General features: G+C 39.7%; 1 protein-coding gene across 5 annotated transcripts in view; it reads left to right on the top strand.

Annotated features, from left to right (window-relative positions):
• Positions 1 to 21,541, top strand: part of CNTNAP5 (contactin associated protein family member 5) — a 318,700-nt gene that overhangs the window by 252,557 nt on the left and 44,602 nt on the right. For 4 of the 5 annotated variants that reach the window (XR_013929928.1, XM_080398712.1, XM_080398710.1 and 1 more), the window contains 4 exons: positions 2,063 to 2,219; positions 11,192 to 11,703; positions 13,784 to 14,002; positions 19,901 to 20,140. Coding sequence is in view for 4 of the 5 variants with exons in the window: in XM_080398712.1 (XP_080254838.1) it covers positions 2,063 to 2,219; positions 11,192 to 11,703; positions 13,784 to 14,002; positions 19,901 to 20,140 (1,128 nt within the window). In the remaining variant the exon portion in view is untranslated. The remainder of the gene's footprint in view (positions 1 to 2,062; positions 2,220 to 11,191; positions 11,704 to 13,783; positions 14,003 to 19,900; positions 20,141 to 21,541) is intronic. The other variant, XM_080398711.1, reaches the window with a different exon arrangement.

Below are 21,541 nucleotides of genomic sequence, written 5' to 3'. Positions count from 1 at the left end.
TTGACAATCTAAGATTGCTTCTTATAATGTTGAATGCTCTATTTTTTAGCACTGTATTTAATTTAGTTGTAAATGACTCAAACTGTGGTGCTTCTACCACTTCCCCAGTCTATATCATAAATCTGAATGTGTATGTGTTTGCTTGGTATTGCTCGATAAAACAAATAACAACAGATCTGAAAAAGACATCAGAAAACTACTTACTCTTAATTCATGTGAATGATTGCTTATTTCACTGTTATGTTTAAGTGTATAATGATTTCTGCCAAAAGAATCTGACACAGGTTGAATTTGATTAATGAATACCATTAACTGCTGATGGCCTGAAGGATTTGTCTTTATCTAAATATTTTTTCCAGAATGGGCACTTTTAAAATTAGATTAAGCACTTCTGTATAATATCTATTTCAACTCCTAGACAAATCACCCTTTTATTCAATTAACATTACTATTCCAAGCTTTACCAAGTAATTTCCCAATAATATAGTATAGACTGGTTTCACTGGCTGCAGCAATCTTCTGCAAGAAAATCAGCTGAAAAGAAAACATAAATGTGTTGACAATAATATGACAGCTAAAATGATTGCGTACATTTTTGTAAGATGAATCCTTAGATGGTCTTGAATTGTGTTTTTCTAATGAGTACCACTGGGTATTGGCCAAATTCGTCACGTCTTAATTGTTGGTATCATGAGAATGGAGTTACTCTTCCTATTTTTATTTTCCTTTTTTCATGAATTTACAGTTAAGCAGTCTAAGCTTAGAAGGAAAACAAATATGATTTAATTTTGGCAAGTGATTCTAAAACTAATTTTAATTAGTCCCTCACACTTTACAGTTAACCTTGATTACATTTTACATTTTAGACTTCCTTCTTTGTGTAATGAGGAGTACTCCCTACTAATAATGTTAGTAAAGCAGAAGAATAAATTGATACATTTTTCTACATTAGCAGTGCAGTTTATTTTTCCAAGCTCCTTTGATTAAAAGTCATGATATGTCGATTTTGCTAAATTTTACCATCTACCTGTGTGTGTAAGTGATTACATTTCAAAGGATTAAGAAGTCAATGAAAAAGTTATCTAAGCTGGAAGACAAAGTCAGTCTTGGCAAAATGTTAATCCGTGGATTTCATTACATCTGAATATGCTTATTGTATCTGACTGGTAATATTTAATGCTTGATGTATAACAGATTATGAAATGTAAACAAAACCTATCTTGGTTTATATATAGATCTTAAAGCTCCTGTAGACAGAAAATAACTTCAAAGAGACAAATTAATTCCTAAGTAGGGAAATCTTTTTCCCCACTTATGCCCTACCTGAATCGTTACACTTGGATGGTTTAGTATCTTATGGAGCTTTGCATTTGCAAATTCCACACTTGCAGAATACATTGAAATCCATGGTCCTGCTCCCTTAGAAACTGATGTCAATTCTGGTCAGTTTTGAGAGGAACTGTATTAAGCCCTTAGTAATAGGTGTGTCCACGAGTTGTTTTTGAAGATTTTTCTGTTGAGTCTTAAGGTAAAAAATCCTGATGTAAGATTTAGAGTCTCCTTCATAACTGGTTGCCCATGCAAGAGGTCCTTGGCCAGCACTTGATGGTTCAAGACAGCTGTGCAGTACAAGTCGTGGCAGGAGAACTGTTTTTAAACTCCTTCAGTGATCAGGTCTCCTCTCTAGCATCATACAAAAACACTGGACACAGCTGGTGCAGACAGTGGGGCTGGTTTCATATGTCAAATGTCTTTGCAGCTGAAATGCACCAAAGTTCTGATGGGTGATTGGCATGTGATCCCTATGGGGAAAACATCTGTTCCTCAAACCAAATGGGATTACCATAGAGCTGTTGCTTTCTCGATGTGTATTCCATAAAATAGACCTTGGGCAAAGTTTATGGATTGTTACTTGGTCTGTAGTTCACCTTTTTTCTTTCAGTATTATTTAACATGTCCACCTCCATTCTCTGTCTCATTCTCAGGAAAATCCAATTTGCTTATCAAGTTCTCTTTCTCTCTCTTTTTCTCTTCTTTCCCCCTCTTTTTCCCTTTCATCCAGATGGAATGCCATTTGCTTGGTGGGTTGGCCGTGCCAATGAAAAGCATCTTTACTGGGGAGGATCTCTTCCGGGCATTCAACAGTGTGCGTGTGGACTGGAAGAAAGTTGTCTGGATATGAGATATTTTTGCAACTGTGACGCAGATAGAGAAGAATGGTAATAATTTTAACATGTGTATAGTAGTGCCTGTGTGAGAGTTGGGGATAGAAAGTAGGGCAAGGAGGCTTAAATCTTTTCCTGATGCACAGGTCTGGAAGCTTGAATGGCTTGAGTATGATCAAATGAGAATGAAAGTCAAACTAGAATTTGGACTCCTGATTTCGTCTTACATGTCTTATTTGAACCAAAGACAACATATCTGGCCGAAGAAGGTTGCTGGGATGGGTTGTGTTCAAAAATTCTTTGTTGTTGAATGCCAAATTAAGTAATTTTATTTGTTTTAAAATTTCCATTGATTCAATTGGAGCATTGCATGAATAAAGGCTCTAGGAGGTTGGTGCATGAGTATACATCAGACAGAAAATTCAGGCATAGACAGCAAAATTCAGGTACAGACAGCTTAAGAACAAGAAACAGGTACTATAAGAAAGACTTGTGGGTTTATTGTGAAACAATATATCTGTATGTGCCTTAATTTTCTTTTACATTGGGTCTCAAGCTTTTTGAAGTCAATGGAAAGACTTCCTTTGGCTTCTGTAGATGTTGGTTTGGTCGCCATAGGAAGTTTTAAACTTAGAGCATGAACGTTCAGAGCCTTCCTTGGGCTCTGACACCCCATGAATTTGTGCCCCAACACCCCATGAATTTGTGAAGGCCACCTTACAACCTTCGCTCGTTCTCTGCACCTTCAGAGACTCAGCTAAGACTAGCTGGTGAACATTCCAATTAATTCCATACTTGTGTTGGAGGGAATAGGAACACCAGCTGAGAGTTGTTGAAAGTACAGTTTGAAACACTGTGAAAATATATGTGAAAACTCTGCTTCACCCTCTCTCCCTTCTGGACCATTCACTGATAGGAGCTGCTGCCCTTTCTCCAAAAGAAGATACCATAACCTTGAGTAGTTCAGAAATTACGAATAATGGAAGTAGACAAGAAATGTATCGCTGTAATAGGCTACTGTGTTTGAAATAGTGTCCAAATTATCCCTGTGAAACCTTCACTTAAAAGAGAATGAGTAGAAAGGAGGTGTAAGGGGTCTTGAAACAAATAAAAAATTCAGAAATGACTTGTCACTGTAAGCGGTGGGCTTTTCTGGTTGCTTGATTTCCAGACAGTGCGATCGCTTGCTTGGACCCTTTATATCCCTGGGGTCACTATTCACTTTCAAAAATCATAGCTGTAAGGGGATATTTTTGGGAAGATATTTATGTAAGTATTGGTTTATGAATGTGATTAGTATAGCAGGGCCTGGCTGTGCATGTTAATCTCTCTTTTCCTTAATGTTTGGTTATCAGGTGCACTTGGGTGAGGTTCGCACAGGAGCAGCAAAAGCATCTGTTTTTACTGGTGCTTGGCTCTTTTCATAATCTACATTTTGCTTTTTGGTGAGCTACTACTGAAGCGGAACAGGGTGTGTTATGTGGTGGGCCACTGGTGGTGTAGTTTGAGACGGCAGAGCGGTGCACCACTAGGTTGTGCAAACCAGCGCAAGGTGGAAGCTGAATGAAGTTTTAGAATATTTCAGCTGAGTCTCCTAAGGAAATGAGACCTAAGCAAGTTATGTTGTATGTGTTTAACTCCATTTTCCCCCCACACCCAATGATTTTGGACAAGCAGACGCATTTCAAACATCTTTAACTGAAGGGAGAAATCTCAAAAGTATTAGAAATTACACATTCTATGAAAATTTATGCCAAGCTGAGGGGAAAAAGCCAATTAAAACTCACAAGAAGGAAGTTAAGGAAGCGTACACTTTTATTAGATTTTGGAAAACCCTCATGGGAGAGTGATGTTGGAAATCATGCTTCATTAGCTTGGCAGCTCACAGAGCTACTTTCTCATAATTTCATTATAATAACAGGACATGCATAGAAGTTTCCTCAGCTAAGCTGCCTACTGTTTTCTGGTTTGGGGGTTCAGGTGTTCTGTTTTGGTTTTTAATGTTTGAAATTTGGACTTTGATAGTATTCTATATTGCAGGTTGCCTTTTTAAAAGCTAGAACCCCCCTGACCTTTAAAAAATGTTTTTAAACATAAGAAATCTTATGCCTTTTGAAGATTGTTTTTGTGATTCTCTGCTAAAACACTGACCCCCTGATATATAATGAGCATTTGAATCTGAAACCTGCTGATACCTGAACTGTGACTTTAACCTGCTATACATTATAGTGGAAGGAGCAAGACAGCAGTAGATGCATTTATTTGCCTTACATGAAATAAAATGGGTGCTACAGAGTGGAAAACCAGAAAATCATTTTCGTTCCTGTTAAATAAATCAGACTGCTCACTGCAGCTCCAAGGTGGGAACTCAGGACAATAGCTGGAGCGTCCTTCTGAAGAGGAGACAGGCTTAGGATTTTGCTTTGATTTGGTTTCCCTAGACTAAGTCTTGGGTGCAGAAGCAGCTACTAATTTGTCAGAGTAGCAAAAGAAATGGAAAACAAGATAAAACAGGCCTAAAAAAAGTCCTGAGCCAGGTGTTTGGCAGCATACAATATGCACTTCTGGGCATGCTGACCTTTAAATGATATCTAAGCAGACGCTTGAGCCAGCTGCTGTCTCTGGGTTGTTGCTTGATGCCAAGTTAGTCCCCCTGAAGTTATGCTGGCCAGATGAACAGGAATATAATTGGTTGCATGCTATATGGGGAAGGCTTTTGTATTTTTCACCTTTATTTTTATTAAAGCGTTCTAGTGAAAAGTATCCTTTCGACCCAGCTCCTCACCATAGTTCCAAACTCTGCAGTGTGATGACAGTGAATTCTGTCTGCAGAATTCATGGTATTTGCTGGAGAATGGGAGAAGACCTCTGCTGAGGGAGCAGAGGCATAAGTTGTCACACTGGCCTAAGCAAGGGATCTGGAAAGGTGTTAAATGTGACTTGCCTGTAGGTTAGTTATGCATGCCTCCAAAAAAGAGGGATTTCCTGGCTGTTGAAAGCCCTTGCTAGTGGGTGGGACATTGGTAGAAATCCAGTGGCTGCAAGCTGAAGCTAAATCTCGTTCAGAAAATGTTTTCTTTCTCTCTCTTTCCCTTCCCCAACACTGATAACTGTTAACTGTTGGGACAAGTTATGTGTAGATGAGACAGGTTTGCAATTGTCTTTCAAAAGATATGTCCTGTTTCAAACAGAAGGTGCATTCCTGATGCAAGCGTTACTGGGGAAAGTTATTACAGTGATCTAGAGAATAAAGCATTTCTGAAATGCAGAAAGGGTTGCATTATTTTAAGCCCATTGTAGAAATCCTTTGGATCCTTAAATACCTGTTCCAGGTTGTCTTTCACTTCAAGCAAAATTTTCTTGCCTTGGCAATGACAGTCTTGCTGCTCACCAAACCTTTCATTTAAATGGGAGGAACCTCTTTCATGCCATGGTGGCACATGACTGTCCTGAAGTCTGTTTGCTGCTTTGGTCTCTCTGGAATCCATTTCCCACTTCAAATGTAAACACTTAATTGAAGTCAGTCATCAAACCAAACCTATTTCTTACTGATTGCATTCACCAAGAAGCTCTGTGAATTTGGAGAAATCTACAGCTTTTTATTTTGTGCAGAAATAACCGCATCACTGGAAGTCATTTTGTACAGGAAGCTCAGGCATCTCAGCAGTGTGGTGGACAGTGTTGCCTCCAAGCAGTAGCTGATTGGCCATCTTTTATTTCTATTCTCCTGTCTTACTATTCAGACTTTTAAGAGTATCCCCTTCTTTCATCTTCCAGAACAGCCTTCTTCACTGGGGAACTGAGCCTTTGAGTTTTTCCATTGCCAGAGTAATACTCATCCACCTCTTTCCCGTGCCTTTGTGGTACTGCAAGCAACAAGGAAGCCCCAGGACATGAAAAGAAGGGGGAGAGGGGAAAGGGAGGGGGGATGTTACTATTGTCAGACCCACTTTGGCTCCCAGAGATATACTGAGTACATCAGCTTTGTTCGAGGAGAAGCAAAGCCACGCAGAAGTGAGTGAAGCCCTCTTTGGACAAACTATATTTATGCCAAGCTGTGTCAGAGCCAGGATGCTAAAACTGGAGTGGCTAGGAGAGCAGGGCAGAGAAACCCAGCCACTGACGAGCCCAGATCTGACAGGTTCTGTTTGCTCAGCCACTATCCTGCACAGAATCCATTCCCCCAGAAGCAGCGCAGACAGCTCCACAGAGCCTGTGAGCTCATAAATAAACCCTGCCGGAGGTGACCTGGCCTGTATAGAGCTGTCTTGGATATCTGCCTTCGTGACTGCATTTGTCAACAAACTGGAAAAGCTGCCTGCAGAGAGCTGACTGTAGCAGGCCCCTGAGGTGTCAAGAATCAGTTCATTACTATCATTACCAAACTCTTTCTTTTACATCTTCTCTAATTCAGCAAAAAATAGCCACCACATCTTGCCTTCAACTAGTAGGTGTGTCCCCTTCTGCTGCTGTTTTTTTTTCTTTATTGTGAGTTTATATTATCGTAGCCAGTAAAGCACTTTTGGATGCAGCTGGTGGGTAAGATGGCAATTAAAAAGTATTCCTTTGGATTATTCATGGTATGGCCTACACAAGGCTCAAAACTTTCTGATGGAAGCCTGTTTCACTGACCGCTTCCTCATGCAGTTCATTGACATCTGATGATGATAGTAATCTTTTCCCCAAATGTACTGTTTTCATGAAAATCCATACTGAATATCTGAGCTACTGAGGCTCAGACCCCACCAGAGTACCCCATTAATGTACAAGAAAAAACATACCAATAGGGGATCATATGAGAAGAAATTATGTTTAATGGCACCAGTGCTCTACCATCTGTTAGAAAAAATATGGAAAGAGCTACCTAGAGATTACCAGTTTATGATGCCTTACACTGTTAGGATACCATAGAGTGAGATTTTTTTGAGCATGCTTTTATTAGTAGCCAGGAGGAAGAAAAATAGCCTCATGTTACAATGTTACAAAATAGTTATTTTTCATTTACAAGTAAGGTACCTGTGCTACATGTTAAAATATCTAGTTGCTGCACAATCACCTTTAGCATTGCTGCACTTGCAGCAAATTTTTTTCTTTTTTTTCTCTTTTGCCCCCTACTCCCATACATAGAGCATTTCTTTGATGTGCAACATGAGTCAAAGTTTATTGAGGAAGTCTTTTGGGTAGATACAGACATTAATCTTCAGACATGGATAAACAGATGACATCCAACTGTATTTAATACCCATAACTAAAAATGTTGCAGTGATTTAATTTAATAGGCATTATTGGATTTGTTTTGTTTCGCTTTTGCTTGTGGGAAGTACAAATTGATGCTACCCTGTATGCAGAGCTCAGAGAAACATCTCTGTTGAAGGTGCTTTCCACCCTCTGAAAAGCATTCAGACTTTCACCTGAATTTGTGATGAATTGGGTGCCAAGTCAGGTAAGCAGAAGGTCTGTTTCCCGAGATTATTAATTTATTTATACAGTTTCTACAGGACTCCTTTCAGGAAAGAGATAAAACCTGCTTTGATTTTTGTGAAATCTGGACTTAACTTACATTCCTGGCCAAGAAGCATCACCCCTCAGGGCCCACCCCTAGTTCTCAGTGCTGAAAAGCAGAGTATAGAGTGGTACCCAAGGCATGCTTGGCTGGAAGTGGTCACAGAGTGCTATGTGAAACCTGCTAGGAGACATAAGGTAGTGGTTTTGGCTAACCTGAGAAGCAGCTGTGGAAAACCAAATATAATTTGGTTTTAAGTGTATGTGAACTGCTAAATTAAAATACATATAAGTAAAAACTAGCTCCAGGAACAAATGCAAAACCAATGAATCTAACAAGGTTTTATTTTTGCTTAAAAGACAAAATCATGTATGTGCACATCATAGTGCAGATGCTTTCTATCAAAAAATAGCACTTTTTATTTGAAAACTTTTGTACATTAAAAGTGATCCATAAGCCCCCTTCAGGCAAAATTCCAAATGTTTTGTCCAAAGCCCGATATATTTGGATTTTGTAGTGCCACAGCATTGCCTCTAGGAAATTACCGTACAGGTATATGAAGCTCTCTTGCTCCTCTCTGAGGCATAATATGCTCTATTTGAGAGGCTGCCATGGTGTACCACATAACGAGAAGAGGAATCATGGTGATTTGTGAGAAACTGAGTTTGAAATAAGTTCATCTTAAAGAATACAAGGAATTTAAGACACTCAAACTTTAGCTCCCATGAGGGCCTGCATAGAGTCTTCAAATCTCTCTTTTGCTTTTCGTAGCTGAAACATCTGAGGTGTTGACTTTTCACCAAAACCTTGGTTTCCCACATGAAATAATGCTAATAAGCTGTGACAATAGGTATGTTGTTCCTGCCTTTAACACATTTTCTGAAGGGCAGAATGTTTTTCTAATAGGTTTTATTTCAGTGTTTGCCTGCATGAGAATACATATCCTTACATAAGACTTTTTTCCCATGTGTGAGAGAATAAAATACATAAAATGTGCTGTTTGAGCTTCAAGAGAAATTTGATTGAGTTTTCAAGGCATTAACATAAAAGTGAAGATTTTTATTAGTTCTAGAATATTTTTCTTTCTCTACTGTTGAGCTATGCTTCTAAAGTTCTCTGTGACACTGGCATATAACTAGTAAAAACTCAGTCATAAAATTCGTTATAAAAGAACTTCATGCAATATAACAGAATATCTAATAAGCAGTGCAGTTTTCAGAGACGTGGAATAGATATCTTTAAAATGTCACCATTTCATTTTTTTTTGTAGATATCTTCAGTGGTAGGTGCAGGAAGATACTGATTTTTATTTTAATGCTGATCATAGCTAGTCAAAAGACTGCACTATTTTTTGAATGAAAATAGATTTGCAGGAAACCTCCCTAAATATTTTGTGATCTTTTTTAAATTTTATTTTTAAAAAAGTAAATGCAAGCTTAGTTATTCATGACTATATTGCATAATTTTATGTCCTCTTTCTGTGCATCTCTCTGCCTTTCATTCATTCTGCCTACTTATCTTCCTCCCATCCACTGAAACACCTTATTTAATTATCTTCCTAAGAAATACTCAGATAGTTCAGCTTTTGTTATAACTGTTTCAAAATCTGTTGAGACCATTTACACTAACTTTTGAAGATTGATACAATAAGCTCTATGAGTATGCTGCTGAGAGACCTCCGTGAAGAGATTTGGAGACCATGTACTTTTCATTCATACATGGTATTTTTCCTTCTGAGTCTGCATTGAAGGCATCACTCTGTCTCATGCCTGGGAATTTCATTTTGCTGAACTTTGTCTGTAATTATCTGCATGTCAGACACCCACTGAAGCAAAAAAAAAAAGTTAGGGTCGGAGAAGGTACCTCTCCTTTTCTCCTTGGAATTATGAGACAATTAACTGTGCTGCATGCAATTAGAAACAATGAAAAATAAATGAAATGTATGCAGCCTTTATCAAAAAGATCAAAATACTCCTTCTGTTTTTTTTTCTAACATTAATCAGAGTAGAGCACTTAGTCAAGCAAATATCCGAGGTTATGTATCGGGGTACGGCTGCGGTGTTCATCCTGATTATTATTTCTGCTGAGGTCCCATGTCCCTTACCACAACTGGAGCTATGATGAGAGGTATGTTTATGGAAGGAGCACATAGGTAGTCTGGGATCCTGCTTGGGATGTCAGACTCTTTGGCATTGGTATCACTCAAAAAGTGATACCTGTCTCCTGAGGCTTTGTGTCATACCTGCTTGAAAAACCAGGGGGTGTTAATTTAGGATTATTGGCATTTTTGGATACAGTCATAGTTGCCATCCCCGTGTGCAGCAGGTAGTCTTTCACCTCTGAGCAGACAAAGTTGAGTTCAGACCCTACATGCAGATTGCTCAGAGGTAGGGATCTTTTTCTCCAAAACTATTGAGATTCAGCTCCATGAAGGATGCTTTGCTAGCCTTATGTACCTAGATGCACAGCAAATCTCAACCCTCAGAAAAAGAGCCAAGAGTAGCACTTGCCTTTCTATAATCAGTCAATAAATACCTTGAAAGGGCAGTTTGGCTCTAGTAAGGTCAGGGTTGGACGCCTGAGGGACTCAGTTCAGTTCGTGAAGTACCATGGGATGAATACACATCTGTATACACTGCCAGAGTCAAAGGCATGAATTGTCTGAGGGGCCAGAAGGTTGCCATGAAATGCCATGCTGCATTGTGAGGACAATAATTTTCCCAGCACACTCAGAGTAAAGACAAATAAATGATCCTTTAGGAATCTTTATTTTCTTTCCCTTCCTAGCAGCCATGTGTAAGTTAGTCGCAGCTGAAGGATAAGCCCAACTGATACAAACGAGACTGTAGTTCAATGCAGTAGATCAGCTTTCGGTGTTTCAGTTGCTGAACCAAAATTTCCACAGGCATGTAATGCAAAGGGCTGATTCAGTGCAAACTCATTCCGCCAATTCAACTGCCTTCACAGCCTGAGCCAGCTGTGTACCAGCCACCTTGAAGCTGGATCAGGCGTTGCCTGGCTGCCCCGTGCTTAGCAGGATGCTGGATCAGGTGTCGCGTCTCCTCTTCCTGTTCAGATAAAGCTTAAAGCAGTATAAATGCCGTTGTCTGTCTCCAGCTAACTTAACAGAAATGCAAACTTGAACTTACACCTGATCCACATTGAATTCATCCCACTGAGGAAAACCAGTAGAGCCCAGGTTACATCAGTGCCCATCTGGCAGAGTGGCAGCACTCTGCCTTGGCTTTGCAATCACTCTGCACAGCTGCACAGTTACCATACCAGACAGTATCATATAACCAAATACAGCGTCTTCAGTGATCAATACTATGTATAAGCATAAAGCATACATGTGCACATATGTATCTTAAGCAGTATGTACTGGTCACAACTCTTGTAGGCATTTCTGCAAAAGACCTTTCATCTTTAAGTGAGCATCTTCAAATATTGCTTCGCATAAGGAATGCTGGGGATCCTGTCTGTGGTTAATCTGTCTCTTTTTGGTTTGTTTATTATAATCCAGGGCAAATGATACCGGCCTCCTTGCTTTCAAAGACCATTTGCCTGTAACTCAGATAGTCATCACTGACACGAACAGATCAAATTCTGAGGCTGCTTGGAAAATCGGCCCTTTGCGTTGCTATGGAGACAGTGAGTACCAGCTCTTCTCAATTTCCATAGGTACAGAATGTTCCCTCTTTCTTTTTGTTTGGGGGGGTGTGTGTCTTTATTTTTTTAATGATTATGATTATTTTTACTTTTATTTTTTAAAATGTATTTATCTGATGAAGGTAGCTCTCCATGTGCAGCTTGCAGCTGCTCTCCTGTGCCAATTAACTATAGAGAAGGGGGTTGTGTTTGCAGGGCAGTTCTGGAACGCTGCTTCCTTCAACACGGAGGCTTCCTACCTGCACTTCCCCACCTTCCACGCCGAGGTCAGCGCAGACATCTCCTTCTTCTTCAAAACTTCCGCTGTCTCTGGGGTATTCTTGGAAAACCTTGGGATTAAAGACTTCATACGAGTTGAAATTAACTGTAAGTTTCACTGCCGAGGAATCTTTGGTGATTTGGCAGGTGCAGGGAGGTGGGAAGGACATATTTTCTTCTGTCTTGAGATGGTTGGAGATGCCTGAAAAGGATAAGGTAGAGACATAAAGAACCATTAATGTAGACTTACCTACCTCTCCTCTCAGTTTCCCTGTACAGCCTTGGTCATTACACTTAATCTTGTTATGGCTAGGTTTATCTTTCGCAAACAAACAGGTGAGTGAATTCACTTTTTCAACACTGATATCAATGTAATTTTTTTTTCCCTTTAGAGAAAAAGCTATGGGTTAGGTGTACATGTAGACTGTAATTTTAGTTGGAAGATGAAAAATTTAATACAACCACTCTGATGGTTACCTTTATTTCTGTATCAGTACATACCCAGTCTGATGCAGCCTTAGTGTTTCAGAGGAACTCTTGTGTATGGTACAGCTATGAGGTGACTCTATGAAGAACAGGATGCTAATGCAAGATAAGTCAGTCACAGTTGTAATAGGCCTTGAATACTTCAAAATCTTGTAAGCGACTGCGGTGTAACTGCTACTCCGTATATAAAGGAAAGTACCAGGGAAATTAATTAGTGAGGTTTTACCTCACTCCTGATGACTTCAAATATTTATTAGTGACAAAACAATACTGTGGCTTTGACATGAAATATGACTTCTGTATTCCCAATTCTGTCAAGCTTAGGAAAAACAAACTGAATGCTATGCATGTTGTAATATGCTTATAATAACCCCAACATAAAATTTAATAAAACAGGGCCCCAAGGCCCTTTGATTCATTAAACCAATGGTAAATGTCATGGTGCATTATCACAAGGTAATGAAGTATGATTTACTGTTAATTGCACATCAAAGTCCAATTTGGTTGTACTTGAGTGTACTGCATTTCAGTCTTAGGGAAATAGAAGTAAAAATGGCATTTTGAGTAGAACAAATGCTGCAAACCGTGAAGAGGATTGTAGTGAAAGCTTTTGTGCGTGTGTTAAATCTTTACTCCTAGAGAAACGAGTTATTTAGAAGTTTGGGAAGGTCTTGTCTTTTAAACTTTAGGCTTCTCATTAGTAGTTTGGTGTTGTGTTTCTTGCTGCCAGATGGAACTTGCAGCCTAAAGGCCTTGTATCAAGGAAGCTCTGCAGACCAGCTGCTTCGAAGGGAAACAGCCTTTTAGCAGATGCAGGGGCTCAGAATAGATCTTTGTCTATCCCTATGGAGTGTTTCCTATCTTAACTGTCTAAGAAGCAGCTTCCAAAACCAGACCTATCCAATTTGTTGGGTTTGAAATAACAGGGTTTTTATGAATTTTCAATCCACAACCTTCTGGTTGTATGGTCTGCGGACCTTGTTCTTAGCCTTTCTGCTGTATTTAGCATTTTAGAAAGAGGAATAATAATCAGTAGCAGGAATATTAAAAGTTCTGGCCCCCTTCAGGCTTCCAGCAGAGCAAGATGGACTCCTTTATATGGCTGTTTGCCGATTATCATCCTGTTTCTAGGAGCCCTATTATCTCCGGACATTTGTTACATATGCCTCTTTAGTTTCGGATCACCAGTGAACTAGTTTTGCTCATCTGTTTTTCCTTGCTTCTTGGGTCAGGCTTATTCAGGCAAATGAATGCTTGTAGGATTCTCTCCTACCACATGCAGCCAAATTCTGTAATTGTGAAGTACGTACATTTTGAAAGATTCAGTCAGAAAGAGCTCTTTCACCCTTTCTCCTGTCTTGGCATTATTTGTCCAAAACCTTTTGCTGCCATTGTACGACTTTTGTACAGTATTTGGCACTCTTACTTCAAAAAGAGAACTGCTGTTTCTAGATCACTGTAATTGCTATACCAAAAAAAGGATGGGTACCCACAGCCAAGCATAATCACAGCAGAGATCAAAGAGTGAGGCTGCAGGCTTAGATTTATGTATAAGCTGCTGTGCAGGAGATGGGAGGTAAATGATGCTGTACTATTTGCTGACATAAAAGTTAATGGACCCTGTATTTATGTAAGATTTCTTGATGTCAAAACCCCAATTTAATTCAGACCTTCACTTCTTCTTCACATCTGTTTATTCCAGCCCCCAAAGAGATCACCTTCTCCATAGATGTTGGGAATGGCCCCACAAAAGCCACCGTGCAGTCTCCCACACCCCTGAATGACAACCAGTGGCACTACGTGCGAGCGGAGAGGAACCTCAAGCAAACCTCCCTCCAGGTGGACAACCTCCCTAAGAAGGTTCTGGAGGCACCTGCGGAGGGGCACTTCCGCTTGCAGCTCAACAGCCAGCTATTTGTAGGTAAGGACCATATAAGAGTTTCTGTAGATACATACAGTATTTCTATGTCCGTACCTTGGTAATGCTATTGTTTTATCATTGAGCTTGCATATGGTGAAGTAATTCTGCTCTCTCCTCCTTCACTTCTGCACAGGCAACATAAAGTTAACCCAAACTACTGCCTTTACACTCAAAGCGCTAACCATAGTTTAACCATACTATACTAGATGGTGGTTTTAGGGTCTGACATTGCTTGAAACATATTTATTGCTGAAGAATTCATAGTATTTCTTCTTGTGCGGTTCTGGCTGTGTAATTTGCTGTAGGAAATGTGATCTCTCTTTTTAGATGGAATGTAAAAGGCACAAATTTGTCATATAAGTTTCTGGGGCAAAGCCTGATGACAATATGGTCTTAAAGTCTGTTCCTTCAGGCATGTCTGCCAAGACCCTTATTTGGCCATGGAGTGCATGTGTGAGAGAACTATGAACACAGTCAAAGCAAATACAATTATTTTAACTGACAGTGATATTTCAAAGGGAAAAAAAATTAAAAATCTCTGTTTGCATATAGTTTGTTTCCCCATCTCCCTTGCAAATGAAATCTAAATTGGGACCAGCTTGTATTTGAGAATATAATCAGGGATTACCAAGGGACTTCTCCCTTGTCTATATTCAAACACTGTCTTTCTGAGTAATCCGCTCAGTGATGGAGTGGGTTGTAACCTGCTTCTTATTCGGGGTCGCTCAGGTAACTACCAATTCTTTCCTTAAAATGGATTCTCTTACTTAGTTGAAATGCTGTAGCAAACCTCAATCTGTCAATTCATTTTAATAAAGTTTATCTGTGTATCTACACCCTTTGATTTAAGAAGGTTTTGGGGTATTTATTATATGAGCTTTTTATAGTGTTTGTGTGCAGTAATTACTGGGCTCTGTACATAAGGAATGAATCTAATAAATAGATATAGCTGCATCAATGGCTAGGAGTCCTTCCCACATAGCTGTTGATTTATACATAAAATGATCTCTGATAGACTCAGCCAGCGGAAGTTTCAGTGAAGAACTCACAGAAGGGAGGCTTAACACTCACAGTGCAAGGTTTCTGTCTTCTGGTATGAAGCATGCTGCTGATCGCTTGTTTCTCAAATGCTAATATGATCCTAAGAACATGTTCTACAGGAGGCCAGGCCTGAAGGCAGTGGGGTTGGGCTGCTAGACACCTTAGAAACATCAGAGAAATCTAGCCAAGGTACTGTTTCCATTTAGAAAAAAATTACTGAATTTAATGACTGGATAGACTTTTGCAAATTTTTGGTTGTGTCTTTTTAAAGGAGTAAAACCGATGGATTTATCATAAGTCATCTATATCTACTGCTTACCATCTCACATCTGAAAAGTAGTATCTGCCTATAAGCTTGCTTCTCTGCCTCAGAAAAATAAACAGGTTACCTCCACAAACTTCATGGTGGTTTTGAAGTGACATAATCGATGAATTGCATCATGGAAATTCATGGTACTTAAGGACCACAACAGAGAAATGTGCCAACAGGAACCCTTGTCAGCAAAGACAAATGCAAAGCCTTGCACCTGGAGCAGATTAGCATCATGCATCTATACAAGCTAAGGACTGAGTGGATAGGTAGCAGCTGTGCAGAAAAGGTCAAGTTGCTTTTGGTGGATAAGTGAATCTGTACCTCATCTAAATATAGCAGGGCTTTGAGGAACAGGTTGGACCAGTTGATCCCTGCAGTGACTTCCAACCTAAATTTTTCTCTGCTTATACTTAATATATACAGTGAACTCTAGGACATAGTTACTTTATCTCAGCCAAGGGGTGAAAAGTTCTCATTGTGCAGTAAATAGATGCATTCAGTTGTCCATCCACACTTTTACTGAACCCTGAGCAAAAGGGACTGAAAACCTAATTTTTTAGGAGTGTTTTTTCAGCCCATGCCTTTACCACAGTGAAGGCCAAAACTGTCTGTGACTTCCTGACTTTTCCTCAGAGCAGCAGAAGAGATGGAAACCTGGGCAGCCTCCTGATTATGACACTGTTTGTCCCTGGGTGTGCTCCAGGAAAAGGTGGCAGAAGTCCAGCAACACAGAGATGTGGCATTAGTTGTCTCTGCTGAAGGTCTCATTCCGTTCTCTAATAGGAAGCAACTGATTTAATACCTCAGCCATGCAGAGTGAATTTTATCCCATCTGAAAAATAAATGCATTAACAACATTGTAAAAAGAAAAGAAGCATCAGCACATAATATTATTCACTACTCCCCCTATAATCCACAAGATATTTGTTTCTGCAGCGTTCTGCATGCTGACAGTGATTAAGGGGTTTCCAACTTAAATGATTCTATGATTCTATGTGGCAGGCTCCTGTGGTAGCTTTCTCTGTGTGCAGAGTGGAGGGGAGAAATGACTTTTCATTGCCAGTACACTCAAAATCAAACAAGCTTGGATTTTAAAGCAGCCTAAAAGAGTTAGAAAACCATTTCTCTGGGGGGTTTTTTGTGGGTCTTGGGTATCTGGCTGCTTCAGGCTGCTTTGCAATCTTCAGTCACAGCATGGTTATCCTTACACCTGGCTATGTTTCTTCTGTTAATTAAAAATATTACAGCTGAAGGAGAAAACCCCAAACAAATGTACAGGCTAGATAATATCAACTGCACTGAACTGCCCAGCAACATGCTCATTTGGCATATTACTTGCTTTGAAGGGACAGACAAAAATCATTCCTTCCAATGGACAGTTACTTTCACCATTCAAGATGAGTGACATCCTTTTGGGTGGTGCAGCTGGCTCCTGGTATATCCCTGTGGTCCTGGAGGAGGTGTGCCATCATCTCTTCTCATGGTGTAGTCTGAGATGAAACTGTCTTATCTAGTGGAGGAGGCATGACCGTAACACTCCAGTGTGGGAAGGGGAGGGAAAAGAGTCCTTGCAGACCTCCTTGAGAACAAGGTTTGCAGTCAGACTGGTAACACCAGAGAAGCAAAATACAAAAGCTAAGAAGTTAATTTGATGCATAAAGCCTTGATCAGTAGTTTTTGTGCCTCATTTGGTACATTAAGACTAGCAAAGTTAAGTCCTTCGTTTCCTGGTTTTGTCTTCAGAGCAAAGTGAGGAATTCTTGGGTGAAACTCCTCTGTCTTGTTGTAGACAGTCCAAATGCAACATACTCCAGAGAGAATCAACATCTGAAAAACTTCCTTGGGAAACAGAGAAAAGGAAGGAGAGGAAAAGAAGACACATAATTTGTTTACTGTTACTGTATTTAGAGGAACCTGTAGACACTTCGGAATATTCTGGAGGCCAGGAGGAGGAAATAATGCTTGTGTACCCTGACTGCTTTGTACAAATTTCAGTTTGAGACCAGCAAGTGTGACTTGGATTTTTTCTGAGGAATACCATAGCAAGTTCTACTTCTGAATAATAATAATTATGATTTTCATGCTCCCATGCCCTTTCCTGTTCTTTGTATATAGTTACATAAAGCAAGAATGCTCCTAATACTTATTCACACTGCTTTAAGCCTCCCTAATCCAGCTCTTACCAACAAAAAGTCCTTTGCTTTTTAAAGCAAATCCTCAATTCATTGATAGAATGTTAATTATTTAGCCAATTGTGTTACCAGGCTACACTATGTGTACTCAGTTGTAAGAATCTTGCCCCCTCCTCTCAGACTTTCTCTTCCTCGCCGCAAGGCTTCTCAGTAAAATTCAGCTGCGTAAATACCTTGCTGAACATAACATGTCTCATTTGACTGTCACTTCCACTCAACAACGAACACCTTTAACCTTGGTGTTTACGGTCCTGAGCTTTATCCTAAAACCTGTTTTCCTGATCAAAACAATTAGGTCACATCCATGAAATTGCCTAGTCACACAGGCCTCTTAGAATAGGAAGAATCTGTGATGCTTAATTTGGGGAAGAGCTTTGTTTGTTTGTTTTCAGGTTTTCTCTGTTTTGCAGGAATGTATTTTAAGATTAGGTCTAGTCATTTGAATGACGCTGCCCAAATAAATGCCCAGCTAATAAACAGATTTGCTTAATTGATACTCTGTGGATCTAGGACCATATAGATGGTCTTTGTTAACCTCTATACTCTCCAGACACTAGAAGAGGAGAAGAGTGAGAAATTTACTTTATATGGCTTTCCAAAGTGCTTTAGAGAGCAAGCAGTAAGAATATGGGTATTCAATAAATATGACATCTGTGGGATAGTTAGCAATAGTTTGTACTCATTCTTTAAATGTTACAGGTGGGATTTGTATGTGTGCAGGGAGAAGAGGCAAGGGAACTGTCATTTATCCTTGTAATATTTGTGATTCCCTCCCATGCAAAAAAAACCAAAAAAACAAAACAACAGAGTAACCAGTAACCCTAGAGGGAGAAATCACATTTCTACTTATTTGTACATTACTGGAAATTCTGTATGGAATGTTTGGGTTTGGGGCAAAACCTCCAAAGAAAAGGATTGTGTGCACAGTGCAGCAAATGCAGAAGGCCTGATTCTTGTGCTCAGATGACCTTCAAAATAAGTAAGCTAACATTTGCTCACCTCAAAAAAAGAGCTGGTTAAAGAAGGATTTGAAAATATTTGTTTCTCTGAGAAAGGCATCATAAAATTAGCATGAAATAAACTTGTCTCACACATACTATCTATAGTTCAATTACTCTAATTCAAATCCACTATTTTTGCTATTAGTGTACCAGAAAGAAAAATATGCTAGAATAGTATCACAGAACAGTAGGGGTTTGGTGAGATTGCTCTTAATGCTGTTGCTTCATTCTCTTAGTTTGCAGAAGTCTTGCTTTAATTAATTTATGAAAAAACAGATGATCTTCTGTAGGTACTTACCGAAAGATGTAATCTCTTATCTCATGCACTTTGATATAGAACAAACTTCTACAGAAGAATAATTTGGAAAGGTTACTTCATACTGCTTTTGCGAGAGAATCACCAATGAAGCTAGCATTTCAGGGCCTACAAAGGCTGATAACTCATGAACTAGAATTAGGTTTCTTAGCAGCAATCAGAATTGCAGTATCTTCAAAAGCAAAACATTGGCAACTGCCAAACGAAACCTACAGTAAGAAAACTGGTGATGTTTTCACAAAGTACTCAAACATTTGTCATTATTATTCTCAGAGACTACCTCTCATGGGAAAAGTGTCTTTGTTGTAATACTGTTAGCTATTTCATTGGGCAGATAAACTAGTTAGCTGGTGGTGACTGAACTGCCTTCTTGCATATATCCATACAGGCCTGGTCTTTAGGAAGAAATGCAGTTATTTTTAACAATTGTAATAAATAACACAACTGTGACCTGAACTCATGTTTCTTGCCTACAACAAATGTTAACATGCAACATCAGGTTGGGCAGTCATGCATAAATTCCGACTCAAGCCATTTTCCTTCAGCCAGCAGGTCTGGTGCTGAACATGATTCATCCCTGCTATCTGGACCCATCAGCATTTGTAACTCACCTGCTGTTGGGATTAGGGTGTTATTTATACTTTGTACTATGGCAACAAATAGAAAAAAGAACATTTTAGGTTTGGGTTTCTCATGTATTAGATGATATGCAGACGTACGATAACAAAGCTAATCTTCTTCCCAAATGAATTTGCAGTTTAAATGCCAGACAGGGCAGTAGATAAGGCAGGAAAGAGAAGAATGACAAGAAGAAAAGTGTCACATACAGCTTTTTAGTCCTTCTGTAAAGATAAATAGAGACCTTTAGTTTCCAGGGCTGTCCATCTGTCATCTTTTACCACTGTATGCATTGATGTAATAGATAATATTTAAAAAAATTCATGGATTCATGTTTGTATCTCTGGATTGGACTTCAGGACTTTGATTACTGTGCACACTCACCAAAGAATGAATGTCCTTTTTTCTCTTTTTCAGGGGGAACAGCTTCCAGACAAAAGGGCTTTTTGGGATGCATTCGATCTCTGCATTTAAATGGGCAGAAACTTGACCTTGAAGAGAGAGCTAAAATGACACCTGGTGTTAAACCTGGATGTCCAGGACATTGCAGCAGTTACGGTAACCTGTGCCATAATGGAGGAAAGTGTGTGGAGAAGTATAATGGTTACTCCTGTGACTGTACCAACTCAGCCTACGAAGGACCTTTCTGCAAGGAAGGTGGGCCAAAGTCCCTAGTGGTCTCTGAATTACAGCACAGTTTCATCTTTGTCAGCTTTGTGTCCCCCATGTTACAAGAAGTTCTAATATCAGCTGTCCCTTTAGCATTACTAAGCACTTCTCCTGAGCAGGCTGTAATGCCTCCTTTTGTGGATTTCAGTGATGGCCCCAGAAATTAAAATGCTGATAGTTGTACTATTAAAGTTACCAACTATATCCCACTATGATTCCTGTATTCAATTGCATATAAGTTGGGTAAGTCATTAACAAATAGGGCTGAAATTTTTCATAACAGTTGCCTGCCCATGCCTGAATGTTTAGTTTGCCCGTTTTTAAACTTCATCCACGTTAACAAAATCTTCAGAGCTTTTCTTTACAGAGTTTTGGGGCAATGGTGTGACAAAAAGAGGTAGTCATCTTATGGTTTTTTGCCATTCCTGTGACAACCCATCCAAATTTTAAGAGATTTTAAAAATAAGCATGAAATATTCAGGAGAAAAATGGTTCACATAGTTTGGTCTCTGGTGAATGTGTCCTCACTGAACCTTTCTGGTGGCTCACAGGAGATGTTGCCAAGACCAGAAAAAGGAGCAGGGCAAATAAAGATCCAATGTAGATACAGCATGCTCTTTGGGAGTGGAAGGAACTGGCAAAACTCTTGCTCCATAACAACAAAGTGCAATGTGAGTGTTTTAATTTCCATGGCTGCCCCTCACCTCACAAACGCAGCAGGGTTACTGAGTGGGGCACATCATCTGCCAGTGTAAATCCACTTAGTTGTACCGGAGCTGTGCTCACTAGCAGGAGCTGAGGGTTTGACACCAGTGCCACTAGGGGTGTAACAAATAACCACACAGTGCCCTGTTAGGGGATGCTGCTGTGGAGGTGGAGCTGCTTTACGAGGGAAAGTACTTGCAGTTGGTCTGTAGCTGAAGATATCACCATCCTGACTTCACTATGCCTCACATTAGAAAAAATTGCTTTTATCACACCTGTATTTCATGGCCAGACTATGCCGTGATTATTGAAGACACAAGTTCTTGGGATCTGAGCATGCACAGGTAGATGTTTTTCTTCTTCTGGAGCTACCAAAGACAGCTTCCCGGACTGGCTTTCTTTGAGTCAATGTCTTGCTTTAATAATGACTTTGTTTAAACAGGAGACTGGAAAGGACAAATATGTTGTCTTTTGCGGGGGCAAGACAAAATACTGCCTTACCTGTCGGCTGTCAGAAGATGGTGAACTGGGCATTTGTTTGGCTGACAGACATTTTGGCCTGTTCCATGTTGTGGAGATCTGATTCCAGCACTTAAATAGCTGAATTTAGAGGCCTGTGCCCATACACTGTCCTTCTCTGTGCCAGACAGACAGACTGTAAGGAAGGACATGCTGCTTGTCCAA

This window comes from Falco punctatus, assembly GCF_963210335.1.
Source record: "Falco punctatus genome assembly, chromosome: 8".
NCBI classification, from domain to species: Eukaryota; Metazoa; Chordata; class Aves; order Falconiformes; family Falconidae; genus Falco; species Falco punctatus.
The sequence above is the reverse complement of the archived record's forward strand: the minus strand, read 5'-3'. Positions and strand labels throughout refer to the sequence as shown.